At 43.1% G+C, this 17,659-nt stretch overlaps 1 protein-coding gene across 1 annotated transcript in view; it reads left to right on the top strand.

The window, feature by feature from the left end:
- The first annotated feature begins 6,523 nt into the window (after window positions 1-6,523).
- The window catches only part of RAB37 (RAB37, member RAS oncogene family), a 55,147-nt gene continuing 44,011 nt past the window's right edge, over window positions 6,524-17,659 (top strand). Inside the window, exon 1 of the mRNA XM_038546664.1 lies at window positions 6,524-7,312. Within this exon, the coding sequence (XP_038402592.1) occupies window positions 7,241-7,312 (72 nt within the window). The 5' untranslated portion in view covers window positions 6,524-7,240. The remainder of the gene's footprint in view (window positions 7,313-17,659) is intronic.

Genomic DNA, 17,659 nt, shown 5'->3' with positions numbered 1-17,659 from the left:
GGGGTTTTTTTTGAAGATTTTACTTATTTATTCATGACAGACACGGAGAGAGAGAGGCAGAGACATAGGCAGAGGGAGAAGCAGGCTCCCTGCGGGGAGCCTAATGCAGGACTCAATCCCAGGACCCCAGGATCACAACCTGAGCCAAAGGCAGATGTTCAACCACCAAGCCATGCAGGTGTCCCAGGAATACTGCTTTTAAGGTACATACATTACTCCTGATTAAAACTCTTCAGAGTGTAGGGATAGAGGGAACATTCCTCGACATCTTAAAAGCCATCTATGAAAAGCCCACAGCAAATATCATTCTCAATGGGGAAGCACTGGGAGCCTTTCCCCTAAGATCAGGAGCAAGACAGGGATGTCCACTCTCACCACTGCTATTCAACATAGTACTGGAAGTCCTAGCCTCAGCAATCAGACAACAAAAAGACATTAAAGGCATTCAAATTGGCAAAGAAGAAGTCAAACTCTCCCTCTTCGCCGATGACATGATACTCTACATAGAAAACCCAAAAGTCTCCACCCCAAGATTGCTAGAACTCATACAGCAATTCGGTAGCGTGGCAGGATACAAAATCAATGCCCAGAAGTCAGTGGCATTTCTATACACTAACAATGAGACTGAAGAAAGAGAAATTAAGGAGTCAATCCCATTTACAATTGCACCCAAAAGCATAAGATACCTAGGAATAAACCTCACCAAAGATGTAAAGGATCTATACCCTCAAAACTATAGAACACTTCTGAAAGAAATTGAGGAAGACACAAAGAGATGGAAAAATATTCCATGCTCATGGATTGGCAGAATTAATATTGTGAAAATGTCAATGTTACCCAGGGCAATATACACGTTTAATGCAATCCCTATCAAAATACCATGGACTTTCTTCAGAGAGTTAGAACAAATTATTTTAAGATTTGTGTGGAATCAGAAAAGACCCCGAATAGCCAGGGGAATTTTAAAAAAGAAAACCATATCTGGGGGCATCACAATGCCAGATTTCAGGTTGTACTACAAAGCTGTGGTCATCAAGACAGTGTGGTACTGGCACAAAAACAGACACATAGATCAGTGGAACAGAATAGAGAATCCAGAAGTGGACCCTGAACTTTATGGGCAACTAATATTCGATAAAGGAGGAAAGACTATCCATTGGAAGAAAGACAGTCTCTTCAATAAATGGTGCTGGGAAAATTGGACATCCACATGCAGAAGAATGAAACTAGACCACTCTCTTTCACCATACACAAAGATAAACTCAAAATGGATGAAAGATCTAAATGTGAGACAAGATTCCATCAAAATCCTAGAGAAGAACACAGGCAACACCCTTTTTGAACTCGGCCATAGTAACTTCTTGCAAGATACATCCACAAAGGCAAAAGAAACAAAAGCAAAAATGAACTATTGGGACTTCATCAAGATAAGAAGCTTTTGCACAGCAAAGGATACAGTCAACAAAACTCAAAGACAACCTACAGAATGGGAGAAGATATTTGCAAATGACATATCAGATAAAGGGCTAGTTTCCAAGATCTATAAAGAACTTATTAAACTCAACACCAAAGAAACAAACAATCCAATCATGAAATGGGCAAAAGACATGAACAGAAATCTCACAGAGGAAGGCATAGACATGGCCAACATGCATATGAGAAAATGCTCTGCATCACTTGCCATCAGGGAAATACAAATCAAAACTACAATGAGATACCACCTCACACCAGTGAGAATGGGGAAAATTAACAAGGCAGGAAACCACAAATGTTGGAGAGGATGCGGAGAAAAGGGAACCCTCTTACACTGTTGGTGGGAATGTGAACTGGTGCAGCCACTCTGGAAAACTGTGTGGAGGTTCTTCAAACAGTTAAAAATATACCTGCCCTACGACCCAGCAATTGCACTGTTGGGGATTTACCCCAAAGATACAAATGCAATGAAATGCCGGGACACCTGCACCCCGATGTTTCTAGCAGCAATGGCCACTATAGCCAAACTGTGGAAGGAGCCTCGGTGTCCAACGAAAGATGAATGGATAAAGAAGATGTGGTTTATGTATACAATGGAATATTACTCAGCTATTAGAAATGACAAATACCCACCATTTGCTTCAACGTGGATGGAACTGGAGGGTATTATGCTGAGTGAAGTAAGTCAGTCGGAGAAGGACAAACATTATATGTTCTCATTCATTTGGGGAATATAAATAATAGTGAAAGGGAAAATAAGGGAAGGGAGAAGAAATGTGTGGGAAATATCAGAAAGGGAGACAGAACGTAAAGACTGCTAACTCTGGGAAACGAACTAGGGGTGGTAGAAGGGGAGGAGGGCGGGGGGTGGGAGTGAATGGGTGACGGGCACTGGGTATTATTCTGTATGTTAGTAAATTGAACACCAATAAAAAAAAATGAAAGTGGAAAAAAAAAAAAAGGTACATACATTACAAGTGAAGGAGGAATAGCATCATTTGAATGTGGATTTAGTTTAGCTAAAAATATATACTGTTAACTCTAGGACAACCACTGAAAAGAATTTTAAGAATTTTTTATTGATGTACTAAGAAAGAAGATAAAATGGAATCATACAAATTGTTCATTTAAAACTGGAGAATACGGGACACCTGGGTGGCTCCGTGGTTGAGCATCTGCCTTTGGCTCAGGGCATGATCCCGGTCCAGGGATCGAGTCCCACATGGGGCTCCCCACAGGGAGCCTGCTTCTCCCTCTGCCTGTGTCTCTGCCTCTCTCTGTGTGTCTCTCATGAATAAATAAATAAAATCTTTAAAATAAATAAGACTGGAGAATTCAGAAGGAAGAAGCATTTGGCAATGAATAGAAAATAACTATAAACGCAGTTAACATTAATCCAAGTATATCAATAATCATTCTAACTGTGAATGGTTTAATAAGCCAATTAAAAGAGAGATTGTCTTTAAAAAGACAACTATATATTGTCTGCAAAAACCAAACTAAAAATAAGACACCAACAGGTTAAAAGTAAGTAAAGGAATAGGGACACCTGGGTGACTTAGTAGTTGAGCCTCTGCCTTTGGCTCAGGTTGTGATCCTGGAATCCTGGGATCAATTCCCGCATCAGGCTTCCCACAGGGAGCCTGCTTCTCCCTCTGCCTGTGTCTCTGCCTCTCTCTCTCTCTGTCCTTCATGAATAAATAAATAAAATATTTTTTAAAAAAAGATTAAAGGAATGGAGGGATGCCTGGGTGACTGAGTCAGTTGAGCATCTGACTCTTGATTTCAGCTCAGGTCATGATCTCAGGGTCTTGAAATTGAGTCCTTCATCAGGCTCTGCACTAAGCATGGAGCCTGCTTGAGATTTTCTCTCTCCTCCTCCTTCTCTTCCTCTGACCCTACCGGCTTGTGCTCATTCTCTCTCTCTCTCTCTCTCTCTCTCTCTCTCTCAAAAAAAAAAAAAAAAAAAGGAAACAAATGGAGAAAGTTATTTCATGCTACCACACAGATCAAAAGACAGCTGGAGTAGCTATATTAACTTCAGACAAAGATTTCGGAAGAAAATTATCACCAATAAAGGTGATAATAAAGGGGGCACTACATAATGATAAAGGAGTCAGTTCTCCAAGAAATGTGTATGCACCTAAAAACAGTGTAAAAATACACAAAACAAAACAGACAAAACAAAAAGGAGAAAGGGATGAATCCACAATTATAGTCGGAGACTTCAAAACCCTCTGTCAGTAACTGACACATCTAGCAGGCAGAAAATCAATAAAGATATAGTTGACATGAGCAATATCAATCAACTTGATCTGATTGATATTTACAGAATACTTCATCCAACAACAAAATGCATTCTTTTGAAGCTCACCGGAAACATTCACCAAAATAAATCATAAAACACACCTTAGCAAATTTAAAAGAATAGAAATCACACAATGCATGCCATTTTAAAGTAGTATTGGTTATTTGAACATAAATAGCCCTAGAAGGAAGAAAACTAATCTTTATTCTATACATTTTAGTGGACATATTCCTTAATGAATGTCTATTTTCCTTTACTTTTTAAAGTTTTTTGTTTTAGTTCCAGTATAGTTAACATACAGTGTTATATTCATTTTAGGTGTACAATAAAGTGGTTATTTTCCTTTGCTTTTATTGCTTGCTCAACAATATACCTTCTGATATTCTCTGCCTGGCTAATGCCTACTCATGCTCAGTCCAAACTTAAAAATTAAAAACTTTGGGATCCCTGGGTGGCGCAGCGGTTCAGCGCCTGCCTTTGGCCCAGGACGTGATCCTGGAGACCTGGGATCGAATCCCACATCGGGCTCCCGGTGCATGGAGCCTGCTTCTCTCTCCCTCTGCCTATGTCTCTGCCTCTCTCTCTCTCTGTATGTGACTATCATAAATAAATAAAAATTTAAAAACAAAATTAAAAACTTTAATAACTTTTATAACAAAAGTATAAACAATTGAAAAATCCACAGAACATAACAAAATATTTGTGACATACAGGATTGCTGTCCTTAATATATAAAGAGATTTTATAAATAAATAAGAAAAAATGAGCAAATTTACTCTTGGCTCTGAAGTCACACAGCAACAAGAATAGTATCTTTAAATCTCAAATTTGGCTGTGTCACCCCCCTACTTAAAGTTCTTCAATGGCTTCACATCACTCTTAGGACAGAATCCAAAACCCTTAACATAGTCCACATGATCTGGTCCTCACCCACCTTTCTAGACTCTTCTCCCATCATCCCTCACCTCTCCCTCCCTGTACTGCACTCAGGCTGGTCTTTTTTTTGGCTCCTTGATACTGTAACATTTTTGCACATGCTGATCACTTTTCCTAGAGTCACACCACCACTCCCTCCACAACTCCCTTTCCTCCACCAGCTCTTTCTTCAGATCTCAGCTTAAATATCATTTCTCACGGAAGTCTTCTGTCATCAATTCCATATTATTTTGGATCCTCTATGGTATGTACTCCTCATAGCCCATAGCAAACAGATGAAATCATCTTTCTGAATCCTCAGAGCTCAGAACCATACTCTGAGAAGGGTGACCCTTCCTAGGTATGAGGCTCGAAACAAAGCAACCTTTGGCTTCTTCTGGAACCTTTTTATCTACAACAGTAATGGATGGTGAAGAAGCCTAGGCGAAAGTTATGATGAGAACTTCTCCAAGCTATTAGTCCTAAGGTGGTTTTTTTTGTTTGTTTGTTTTTTGTTTTTTGTTTTAGAAAAGATGTGTTTGCTAAGGTGGGTTTTGTGATTTATTTTGGTGAATGTTTCAGGTGAGCTTCAGAAGAATGTGCATTTTGTTGTTGGATGGAGTATTTTATAAATATCAATCAGATCAAGTTGATTAATATTGCTCTTCATGTCAACTTTGGGAACCTAATGAAATCTACGGGACTCCTCACCAGAAAAATGCACATAAGGAAAACTTTTGATAATGTTTTCATAGTTCACAATTCCTTAAAGTCCATTTATTTACCTCAGGTTAAGAACCCCAATTGTGGCATGCCTGGGTGGCTCAGCAGTTGAGCATCTGTCTTCAGCTCAGGGTATGATCCTGGGTCTGAGGATGGAGTTCACATTGGGCTGTCTGTGGAGAGCCTGCTTCTCCCTCTGTCTATGTCTCGGCCTCTCTCTGTGTGTCTCTCATGAATAAATAAATAAAAATCTCTGTTTTTTAAAAAAAAAAAAAAAAGAACCCCAATTGTAGGCCTAGTGAGAATCTCATACACATAAACACATTGGTTATCTGGCTTTGTTGATGTAATCACTACTCACTGAATATCTACAGTGTAGAGATTCCAGTAAGACTAACACTTTATAAGTGAAATTTGATCCACTGTTTAAAAGAAAAGAAAGATTTTCTCATACATTTTCTCATTTACTCTTCACACACACACACACAAAAAAACAATAAGATAGGCACACATTGCCCTACCCATTTTACAAATGAAAAAAACATAATCCCAAAGACGTAAGTGATTTGGCTAAGGCCACTAGTCAAAAAGGAACTGAAATCCAGGAGTAATACACACTCTTTAACCTTAGGCCTGGCCCTTCCCCTCCATATTGACCAGTGCCAGTGGTAATAGGACTTGTGCCTAGTGATGTAACGGCCTGCTGAACACCAGGGTCATCATATAAGGATAACCCCCAAGGCCAAAATCTCAGCCCCCAATTTCCAGGGTGGTCAGTCCCATGCTCTTCTGTGATATGACTGCAAATGGGAGGTCCCAGCCGAAGGACTCCCTTGGTGTTTAGAAGAGATAGGCAGAGCTTCCCATCTCCCTGCCCCAAGAGCATTATACCAAACATTCTTTGTGTTCTTCATATATGCCAGGCATCCACCTAGGCTATTTATGTGAATTAACTTACTAAATCCTCAGAACAACACCAGAGTGTAGGTATAATTATTATCTCTATTTTGTGGACACCTAGGGACGGTGAAGTAACTTGCCCAAGATTACACAACCAATAATTTTCAGAGCTCACATTTGAACTCTGAGCCTGTACTCTTAATCACACCACCATTCTGCCTCTCCGGGCCAATTGTTCCTTACTTTTGTGGGTCAGGAGCACCCTGGAGATTGTAATTAAGCTCTAGAAAAGGGAAAAGGTGGTTAAGCAGAATTTTTGCAAAGTAATTCAGGACTTCAAGGACTCGCAAGCCCCATCATCTGTGAACCTCATACATAATGGAGGGAGCTGTCCAGGGACCAAAAGAGAAGCTGCGCCAGAGCCTCAGCACTTCACCCCTGCAAACGCGGGAGGAGAGCTGAGCTGCGTGGTATAACCGGGATGCTCGTTCTCTGAGAATCAGGAAGGGTGAGCTCCCGGGACCGCAATGCCCTGGGAACGCAGCCGGACTCTGAGCCTCCGAAGTGCGGTAGCTGAACCAGATAAGCGCGGACCACTAAGCTACACCGCAATCGTGCTTGTCTGCCAGCAACCTGGAGTCACAAGACAGGGGATTCTGAGCGGACGGGATCTCGGAACTCCGGTCCCAGGCGCAGAGGGACGTGTCGCTGTTCCTGGTGCTGAAACGTTGCGGAGGGGAGGGGCCTGCCCGCCCCCCACCCGACCCTCCACTCCCGCCGCCGCCGCGGGAGCTGTCCAGTGCTGAACCCGGGTGCGGCCCGGCCCGCGGGGCTAGACCCGAGCCTGCCGCACCCAGCCGAGCCTGGGAGCGCTGACGCAGAACGCAGGGAAGGCGAGAAGCCCTGGGCTCCACGCCGGGCATGGACCAGCAAAGACTGGATTCCTACCAGCGGGGAACTAGCCGTGACTTCAATGAGCACGTCCTGCATAAGGTAAGAATCTCCGGCAGCCCCCCCGCCCCCATCCCAAAGCTGGGAGAGGGTGCTCAGCAAGAGTTCTCTCCGCTCCCCTGACTTGGCTTTGGGACTTAAAGAGAAACCAGCCCTTATCTGCGAGCATGGGAACGCTTTCTGTCTGATCCTGTTTGCAGCTCAAAACAGATATGCGTAAACACTGGGGGAGGGGCCTACTTCAGAGGCTCAGATTATCAGGAGCTCCTTTCAATTCATGTAACTCACCTATGTCCCTTTCTCACTCACTTCGTTCCTGCCTCTCATCCATTTGAACTCCCGTGTTCTCTGAGCACCCTGGCCGACCGTGACCCTTCTGGGAGGAGGCTGTCTGTCCTCCCACCCTTGCCTCCCAAGCTCTGACCCTGTCAGATCTGGCCGTTGTGGCCAAAGACCTGAATTCCTGGGTGAAATGATCACAGAAATGATCTACAGCAGAAACAAACTGCTATTTTTAAATTAGACTGCCTCCGGGCTCCAGAAAGCTGCCTTCCAGCTACTATTCAGCCTACTGAAAGTGTTCGCTTATTTCAAAGCTCTAACTCATCCGTTGCTCCTCTAATTCAAATTTCTTATGCAACCCAATTCTCAATGTAGGTTTTCTCTTGAAGTGGTTGTTAGGGAAAAGTAGCAGTCTCTCTCTAGGCAAGTTTTTTTTAATGCAAAATCCATCACTTCAAAAGAATCAGAGCCTTATATTTGTCGTGAGAAGTCATGGATTGCTCCTCACACCTTGCTCTGCCCTCCTCATTGAGTCCTTATTTATCCTACTTTGCTAATATCAATTTATCTGTTAGATCCCTGAAAAGCTGTATATGGTTCTATGTTTGGAGATTATTTAAATCTAAATGTCACTCAAAAAATTCCATGAATGTGGGTCACCTGACTGGTTCAATCAGAAAAGCATGTGACTCTTGATCTCGGGGTCCTGAATTAGAACCTTATGTTAAGCATAGAGATTACTTAAATAAACAAAGAAATTTTAAACAAATAAATAATAAAAATCTCATGAATGCAAGCTTTTAAATAAGCTGATTCACCCTTTTCCCCTATAACACAAGTTTATATTTGAGGAAACCAAAGTCCAGAGAGGCAAAGTATCTTGTCCAAGAAGATAGTAAATGGCAGAGCTGGTACTAAAAGCCTGAAATTCTGACTCCAAATCTAATACCTTTTTTTCTCTATACAAGTATGATCCACAGGCCAGCAGCACTGGCATTACCTGAGAGATTGTTAAAAATGTGAGGGGCACCTCGGTAGTACAGTCAGTTAAGCTTCTGACTCTTGGTTTCGTTAGGCTCAGGTAGTGATCTCAGGGTCATGAAATGGAGCCCCTCTACGGTGGATGCTGAGTGCGGAGTCGGCTTGAGATTCTTTCTCCCTCTCTCTCCCATTTGTGCTCTCTTTCGCACACTCTCTAAAGTAAATAAATAAATCTTTTTTAAAAAAGATGAAATCTCGGGATGTCTGGGTGGCTCAGTGGTTGAGCATCTGCCTTCGGCTCAGGGCATGATTCCAGGTCCAGGGATTGAGTCCTGCATCAGGCTCCCTGAGAGGAGTCTGCTTCTCCCTCTGCCTGTGTCTCTCATGAATGAATAGATAAAATCTTTCTTAAAAAAAAATGTGAAATCTCAGGTCCCATTCCAGACCCACTGAATCTAATTTGTATTTTAAAATGACCTCTAGAAAATAAATATGCACAATAAAATTTCAGATGCATGGGCCTGGCTATTTCTGACACAAATGAAGGAAAATCAACTACTGACATCTGTAAATTTGAATAGTCCATGTGACTTCCCCCACCAGGTCCCTGAACCCCTAAGGTATAGAGAAAGAGAGAAATTATAACAACTGCCCCAGCCAGGAAGTTTTAAAATGGTGCAGTTTGAAATAAACTAGAGTAAGATCTGTGTTCTTTGAGGTTGTGAACCTAGACCCAGTAGAAAGTGCATGCAAGCAAAGGGACATAATTACAGAGCAGTTACAAAACACCCTGGTAATTAGATATATGGGTCTTTCCAAGTTAAACCATCTTACAGGGATGCCTGGGTGGCTCAGCAATTGAGTGTCTGCCTTTGGCTCAGGGTGTGATCTTGGAGTCCCATGATCAAGTCCCACATTGGGCTCCCTGCATGGAGCTTGTTTCTCCCTCTGCCTATGTCTCTGCCTCTCTCTCTCTCTGTGAGTGTCTTTCATGACTAAATAAATAAAATCTTTTTTAAAACCCCATCTTGGGCAGCCCGGTGGCGCAGCGGTTTGGCGCCTCCTGCAGCCCAGGGCGTGATCCTGGGGACCCTGGATCGAGTCCCACGTCAGGCTCTCTGTATGATGCCTGCTTCTCCCTCTGCCTGTGTCTCTGCCTCTCTCTGTGTCTCTCATGAATGAATAAATAAAATCTTTAAAAAAAAATAATAAAACCCCATCTTGGGCAGCCCGGGTGGCTCAGAGGTTAGCGCCGCCTTCAGCCCAGGGCCTGATCCTGGAGACACAGGATCGAGTCCCACGTCATCAGGCTCCCTGCATGGAGCCTGCTTCTCCCTCTGCCTGTGCCTCTGACTCTCTCTCTCTCTCTGGGTCTCTCATGAATAAATAAATAAAATCTTTAAAAAAATAAATAAAATAAAACCCCATCTTATAAAGATGTAAACATTCATTTTGGCACTTTAAGATTTGGATGTCAAAGTTTTCAAATTATTGATAAGTGTGGTCTTTACCACCTCAATTACCCACATATGAAATATAGGATGTACCCCCCAAAAGAATTTCACTGCCTTTGGGTTTATTTATCACCGAAGTGGGAGACAGCCTGTTCCGACAACTTCCAATATATTCGAAGACAAGTGTCTACTTACTACTAGTAAATGTTTGTTTTCTTCAGCTTGGTTGTGAGCATCTTGAGAGAAGAAGCTGGACTTACACCTTCTGTGGTGCCCGACAAAGTAACATGCATGTAGAAAATTGCCCTTTCATGTTATGTTGATCACCTCCTCCTAATATGATTTTATTATTCTGAACGACTTTTTAATGTGATCCACGTAAGATCCACCTACCTTTATGGAAAGGGGTAAGGTATCAATATATTTATATTATTTTTAAGTTTGCCATATAATAGAATCCAAGAAATTCTTGTTGATTCATTTGAACATATTGGCCATGGGAAGCAGGACTTCCCTCCAAATTAGCTGCTAGGGAGAATGATTTTTTTAGATAAACTTTTTGTTGATGTAAACACAAGAAAATCCCAAATCATATGTGTTTACCCTGATGGATTATCACAAAGTAAGCACCTCTGTGCAACCACTCCAAAAATAAAGAGATAGAATCTTGCCAACTTCCCAGGAACCCCATATACACACACCTTCCTCATACTCCCCCTTCTCCTCCCCAGAAGTTACCTTTATAGAGGGGAAGTATCATTCAATGTTTTATCAGGGATGGCGGATTTTATGTAGGGATAGTTTTAGAAACTCATAGGGAAGAGACATTGCTGTATGATGGATAAAAACTCTAGGCTCGAAATCATTCATATCTTGATATGACTTTGAATGACATCTATGAGCCTTTTTTTCTTATCTATATGATAGAAGTAATATTACCTAGCTTATTGTCTTTGAGGGAAAATGCTAGATAATATAATGTAAATATGTAGATATAAATATATATATTTCTCTGGCATATAGGAAGCCTTTGATAAATGGTGGTTATTATTAGGGCACATATCTCAGGCTTCAGAGCAACTTCAATAGGTGTCACATTGAGTGTCACCTAAACTAATGAATCTTTGGGGCACCTGGGTGGTTCAGTTGGTTGAGCATCTGCCTTCGACTCAGGTCATGATCCCAGGGTCCTGGGATGGAGCCCTACATTGGGCTCTCCACTCAACAGAGAAGGGCCTGCTTCCTCTCCCTCTGCTCCCCTTCCCCACTTGTGCTCTCTCTTATTATCTCTCTGTGTCTCTCAAATAAATAAATAAAATCTTTAAAAATAAATAAATAAAATAAAATAATGAATCTTTGTGAGAAGAGCTGCAGCTCCTTACACAGACACACATACACAGGGCAGCCCTGGTGGCTCAATGGTTTAACGTTGCCTTTGGCCCAGGGCCTGATCCTGGAGACCCGGGACCGAGTTTCACATCGGGCTCCCTACATGGAGCCTGCTTCTCCCTCTGCCTGTGTCTCTGCCTTTCTGTGTGTGTGTGTGTGTGTGTGTGTGTGTCTCACAAATAAATAGGTAAAATCTTAACACACACACACACACACATTCTTCAGGAACACAATCCTATGGAATTAATCTCACACACCCACCATCAAGATTCCCATGTGAACATCCTAACCCTGACGTCCTAAATTGAATATTTCCTTTCTCTGGAAGGTGAAGCATGGGGCACAATAAAACCTCTTCTTAAAATTCGCTTATATAAAAAAAAACATGCCACATATCATCAGCCTTCAAAGGCACTTGCACTTGAGCTAGTCCCAAGAGTTAGAGGGTGACCCAGAGGAGCCTGAGTAACTCCTAGGATATTCCTGGAGTGTGGGCTGGAAGCTGGGAACTGCTTGGAAACATTGAGTTCATCCATCACATGCTTGATGATGTTTTTAAATAGAGTTGCTGTTGTTCTCACAAAACTGAATATTTGATGCAACTAAATAATTTAAAACATGTGAACAACCTTGCTGCTCTTTTGCAAAGAGAACTCCTAGCCTTCTCTTGCTACCAGTATAGTCTTGAGAACCATCAAGGGTAATGGTGTGACTTGAAAGCTCTGGAACAGCCCACAGATTTGATTCTTGCTGTGCCAGGGTCTGACTGTAAACTCTAGGAAAAGTGAATCACAGAGCTTTGCCCTGGATGCTAATGAATCAGGACACAGAGACTTCAGTTCAAGAGCTTACTTCCTAATTCACCATCACCAGTGCTCTGATACACACCTACATGCCACCATTTTTCCAAGAGGAGAAACTAATTACTAAACCAAAGTCTCTCTCCTCTGTAGTATCTCAGAAAGACCATTGACCAGGGGGCAGAAAGATGTGGACTGCTTATCCATTCATCCAGGGCTTGGTCCTTGCTGGAAAAAATTGAATTATAAAGACCTCTGTGCTACAAGGGATTTCTGTTCCCTCTGACTCTGCTCTAATATATCTTCTATCCCTGAGTAAGATAGGCAAGAGATTCATCTCTAGTAGCCCCCTCTTCACTTGCACTGTCCCTTGTTTACTGCTCATCTTGTGATTTCCACACCCCTCAGTGGTCCACACACTTTACCTATTCATTCAGCAACCATGTACTGAGCATGCCCCAAGTGTGAGAACCTATGCTGGGTATTATAAAGAAAACACACACATACACACACAAATTGTTCCCACTTTCAATAAGCTTGTGGCTATAAGACATGCACATAAATTACTATAATACTGTGTAGAGTCTCAGATATGCCCTAAGAAAGGTATAAGAAGGTACAGTGGGATAACCCAGGAAGAAAGGGTTAAGGATAACCCAGGAAGAAAGGTATAAGAAGGTACAGTGGGATAACCCAGGAAGAAAGGGTTACTTCTAACCTCAATTTGAAATGGCCTCTGATTAAGAATTAATATCTAAGAGAGCCAGAGTTCCACACACCAGCCAGCCTTGCTCTCCCAATGGGTCATCCATCGCCTGCTGATCCTGGAGAAAGTTCTGGTTTCAGCAGCATTTTATTTCCCTGCCAGAAAATGTTACCATGGAAAGAGCCATCCCTGCAAAAGGCCATACCCACTATTCTGTCTCCCTCTACCGTTCTTTATCCCTCAGGGACTTTTTTTTCTCAATTAAACAATGCTCATGGAACACAAATTTGTAGTAAAGGAATCCAATTCTACAGGAAAACCTGTACCCTATAGGTGAAGAGATTTTGCTTTCTTTTTTTTTCAAATATTTTATTTATTTAGTCAAGAGAGAGGCAGCGACATAGGCAGAGGGAGAAGCGGGCTCCATGCAGGGATCCTGATATGGGACTCTATCCGGGGACTCTGGGGTCATGCCCTGAGCCAAAGGCAGACACTCAAGCACTGAGCCACCCAGACATCCTGAGATTTTACTTTCAGGTGAGTTCATTGTACCTCAAAAAAGCAGTGTCAGGGTTTGGGTTTTGCCTTTGCTTTGTTTTGTTTTTAAGAAAAAATGTGTAAAACCAGAGTGAGAGCACTAGCTCCAGTATTGCGAGATTTCCGTCCTCAGTTCAGAAACAAAAAAGCTAGGAAAAGTTAGCTGCTCCCTGTCAAATGTTTCCATTTGCTTGTTTTCCTTTCTTGCTTGCTCTGGAGGCTTTCAGATAAATAAATGAAGTGTGTGTTACGTCACTGAGGATCTCCGGCCATCTTGGACTCCTTTGACTAATCTGTCTATCCTGCCAGATCCCAAGCAGGCAGCTGGCTTGGGGAGTGGTGCTGACTGGTTCTCTTGGATAACCCAGCAGGAAATGAAGCTGAATCTGTCCAACATCCAAACTCTTCAAGCTTTCCTCCCCAAGCACTTGTCTCTCTAATTTGGAGTTCCTGTGTCTTTGGGGAGAAAATATCTGAGATTTTCTAGTGTTGGTTCGCTAATAAATATTCCCTCCTATAAGCTGTTTTGGGGAGAGGCTTTGACTTCCTTCAGTTTGAGGGCAGGAAACCCACCTTTTCTGGAAGTAAACAGCCAGAGGCCAGCACCAGGCCAGGGAACTGTTAAACGGGAAATTTGAAGTGGCTCTAAACTTATCCCAGTGTGCTCCTTGCTTCCGGCCTCCCCTTTCAAGCAAGAAAAGCAGTCTCTGGAGATGGCGAGTGAGAATGGAGCTCACAGCTCCCTTGCCAACTTGCAAAGCACTCAGGCAATGCACTTCCCCAGTTGGGAGCAACCCTGGACCATTTTCCCACCAGCCAACCAGAGTAGGTTTTCCCAGGCCAAGTGAGAGAGCTCCAAGCCAGTAGTAAACAATAGCTCTGGATGTGTTAACCCTTACCTGACCCTGCCAGTCAAAAGCTCCCCAGACCAGGCAGCCCTGGTGGCTCAGAGGTTTAGTACTGCCTTCAGCCCAGGGCACAATCCTAGAGACCCAGGATCGAGTCCCATGTCAGGCTCCCTGCATGGAGCCTGCTTCTCCCTCTGCCTGTGTCTCTGCCTCTTTCTCTCTCTGTCTCTCGTGAATAAATAAATAAATAAAATCTTAAAAAAAAAAAAAGCTCCCCAGACCTCACCCTGCTCCTCAAAATAGCAAGGTCCTATGAAAATAATTGTTAAAACAGACAGAGCTCATGAATCCCCTAGTAGACAATTCCTGTTTCACTGACCTTGATGCCAAGGTCTACTCCTTCCTTTATTATTTGTATTTCTGCTTATTAGAAGACAGTTTTGACACATCCACATGAAGGTGTTATTTAATACTTTGTGCTTATGCAAATAGCAAACTTTAAAAAATTATTTACTTATTTGATACAGAAAGAGAGAGAGGGGGGAAGAAGCAGAAGGAGAGAGAATCTCAAGCAGATTCCTCGCTGAGTGTGAAGCATGATGCAGAACTCAATCCCAAGGCCCTGAGATCGTGTCCTAAGCTGAAACCAAGAGTCAGGTGCTTAACTGACTGAGTCATCCAGGTACCCTGTTAAGGGCCTTTTTTTTTTTAAGATTTTATTTATTTATTCATGAGAGACACAGAGAGAGAGGAGAAGCAGGCTCCATGCAGGGAACCTGACAGGGGACTCGATCCCAGGACTCCAGGATTACGCCCTGGGCTGAAGGCAGCACTAAACCGCTGAGCCACCCATCTGTCCTGTTAAGGGCCTTTTAAAGGCAAAGCAAACCTTTCCCCTCCCCCTCCTCCTCCCTCTGCCTTTTGAATTTTGCATCCATACCACTCCCAGGAAGTCTGCTTACTAAAAAGCAGATCTGCCATGTGTCAGAGCAATACCCCCAGAGGACCGTGAGGAACTGGTAGACTCAGCTTTTTCCAGCCCCTTCCAACTTCGCATTAAAAAGGCCTCAACCTTCAGAAGGAATGACATTGCTGGTAGACTCAGCTCAGATGGAGAGAGACCCCCTCCAGACCCCCAGGATCCTCCTCCTTCTGCCGGTGGGGGCAGGGCAGGGGGGGAGCCATAATCTTCACCCAGATTCTTCCCCCTTCTTCTGGTCCCCTTCTCAGGTTTCACAGATTGTGAACTAAGAAGTATAAAATCATCGGGCTGCCTGGGTGACTCAGTGGTTGAGCGTCTGCCTTTGACTCAGTTCATGATCCCGGGATCCTGGGATCCAGTCCTGCATTGGCCTCCCCACAGGGAGCCTGCTTCTCCCTCTGCCTGTGTCTCTGCCTCTCTCTGTGTGTCTCCCATGAATAAATAAATAAAATATTAGGAAAAAAGTATAAAATCCTCTCTGTGCTATAATCTAGAGGGACCCAGTGAGACTAGTAGTTGTTAGTAACAAGTGATAAAAATTAACAATGGTTCATCAGTGGAGCATTTTAAAGTTATTAAATACTTTAATATATACTATAACACTTAATACTCCATGCTTTTTCCAGGAGATGTTAATACTAATTTCATATTGTAAATAGAGAGTGGAGGCCAGATAAAAAAAAAATTAAGTTACTTGCTCAAGGTCACAGCAGGAAAGTATTGTGGGAATTTCAATAATAGCAGCAAACCCCTAAAAGCACTTATGTGCCAGGCACTATTCTGAGCCCTTTACATTCAATCCTACAACAACCCGATTTTATTTTATTTTATTTTATTTTTTCCGATTTTAATCTCATTTTGAAGATGAGTAAATGAGGGGTGCCTGGGTGGCTCAGTCAGTTAACCATCTAACTCTTAATTTCTACTCAGGTCATGATCTCAGGGTCATGAGATGAAGCCCTGTGTTGGGCTCCATGCTCAGCATGGAGTCTGCTTGAGGTTCTCTCTCTCTCTCTCCCCCCTAAATAAATAAATAAAGTCTTAAAAAATAAAAGAAAAAAGATGAGTAAACAAGCCACAGAAACATTAAGAAACTTGTCTGAGGTCACCCAGCTAATAAGTGACAGAGCCCAGACTCTAACATCAACAGTTAGAGATCCAAGCAGATAGGGTCAGGAGAGGGTAAAGATCTTTGCCAAGGGTGTCACATTGCTGAGGAAGGGGTCACAGCAGTTGAATGTAGGGTGTCAACAGCAGTCCAGTGTGTAGCCCCCAGCTCTGTAGGACTAGAGCCTGGTTTTGCTCACTCACACAAGAGTAGACCCATCACTCCAGGCATGCTCCTGTTAATCAAACTCACAAGACTGATGGATTGTGCTAGATGTCAAACCACATTATAATCAGGGGATTGTTTGCTAAGCATGAAATCCGGGAAAAGACTTGGAAGATTCAGACGTTTAATGAAACCAGGCTGATATAGTATGATGGTTGGCTACAGTGTGAGTACAGCCCGGATGTACAACTCCTGCAGCCCTTTACCTTGGGGCCTCTCTACCCTGCCCCACCACCACCCCCAGCTGTATTTAACCCTAGTGCCAGGGGAAAGGGGTGTGCTATTCTCTCTCATTTCCTGTGCTCCTTTAGGAACCACATGCTTTTGGGCTTGAGAATGCCCAGGACTCAACCTGGTTGGAGACAAGAGGGTGGGAATGCTCCCTTTTCAGGAGCCTCCATCAGACATACCAACATTTGTCACCTTATTCTCTGCCTTCATTTCTCTTACTGCCCTTGTCAGGGCCTTAGGGATTTGGTATTAGGGGAAAGAATCATGAAAGAAAAAAAGTGATTGGGGCCATTTCCTCATATCCCACCACCACCCCAGCCCACGTGCACCCTTTGAAATCAGATGTCACTGGTTGAGAATCTTGAGAATGAATTTAACAAACTTCTGCTGGGCACCATGTGTTTCTGAGCCCTGGGAACCCATTCCCTACCCCGCAAGAAACTGAGTGTGGCAGGCTGGGCGGGTCACTAGGCTGGCATGAAGATGACTCAGGCCACATCTGACTTCAGCTCAATATGACACATGAGCTTCAGTGTCTATGAAGACATCTTAAAGGTCATGGGAAGTGAGAAGTGGGCCCTTGGGGACAAGGTCAAATGTTTACAGCTCCCTCTAGCTACCAAGTTCTGAGTCCTGACTCAGGGACTGATCTGAAAGGCTACAAAATCCACAGCTCCAGGAGGAAGTGCCAGCACTGAAGGTCAGAAAGGCTCTGGGCCCCCAAGACAGGAATCCCTTCAAGTCCATGTCCAAGACAGTAAGGAGTTCACCAGTGTATTTCTGAGAAGTGCCTGGAGTAAAGATCTATGGCCCAAGCTTGGCAGAGTTGGATAAGGAGAAGCAAAG

This window comes from Canis lupus, chromosome 9, assembly GCF_011100685.1.
Source record: "Canis lupus familiaris isolate Mischka breed German Shepherd chromosome 9, alternate assembly UU_Cfam_GSD_1.0, whole genome shotgun sequence".
NCBI classification, from domain to species: Eukaryota; Metazoa; Chordata; class Mammalia; order Carnivora; family Canidae; genus Canis; species Canis lupus.
This window is presented reverse-complemented; position numbering and strand designations above follow the sequence as displayed.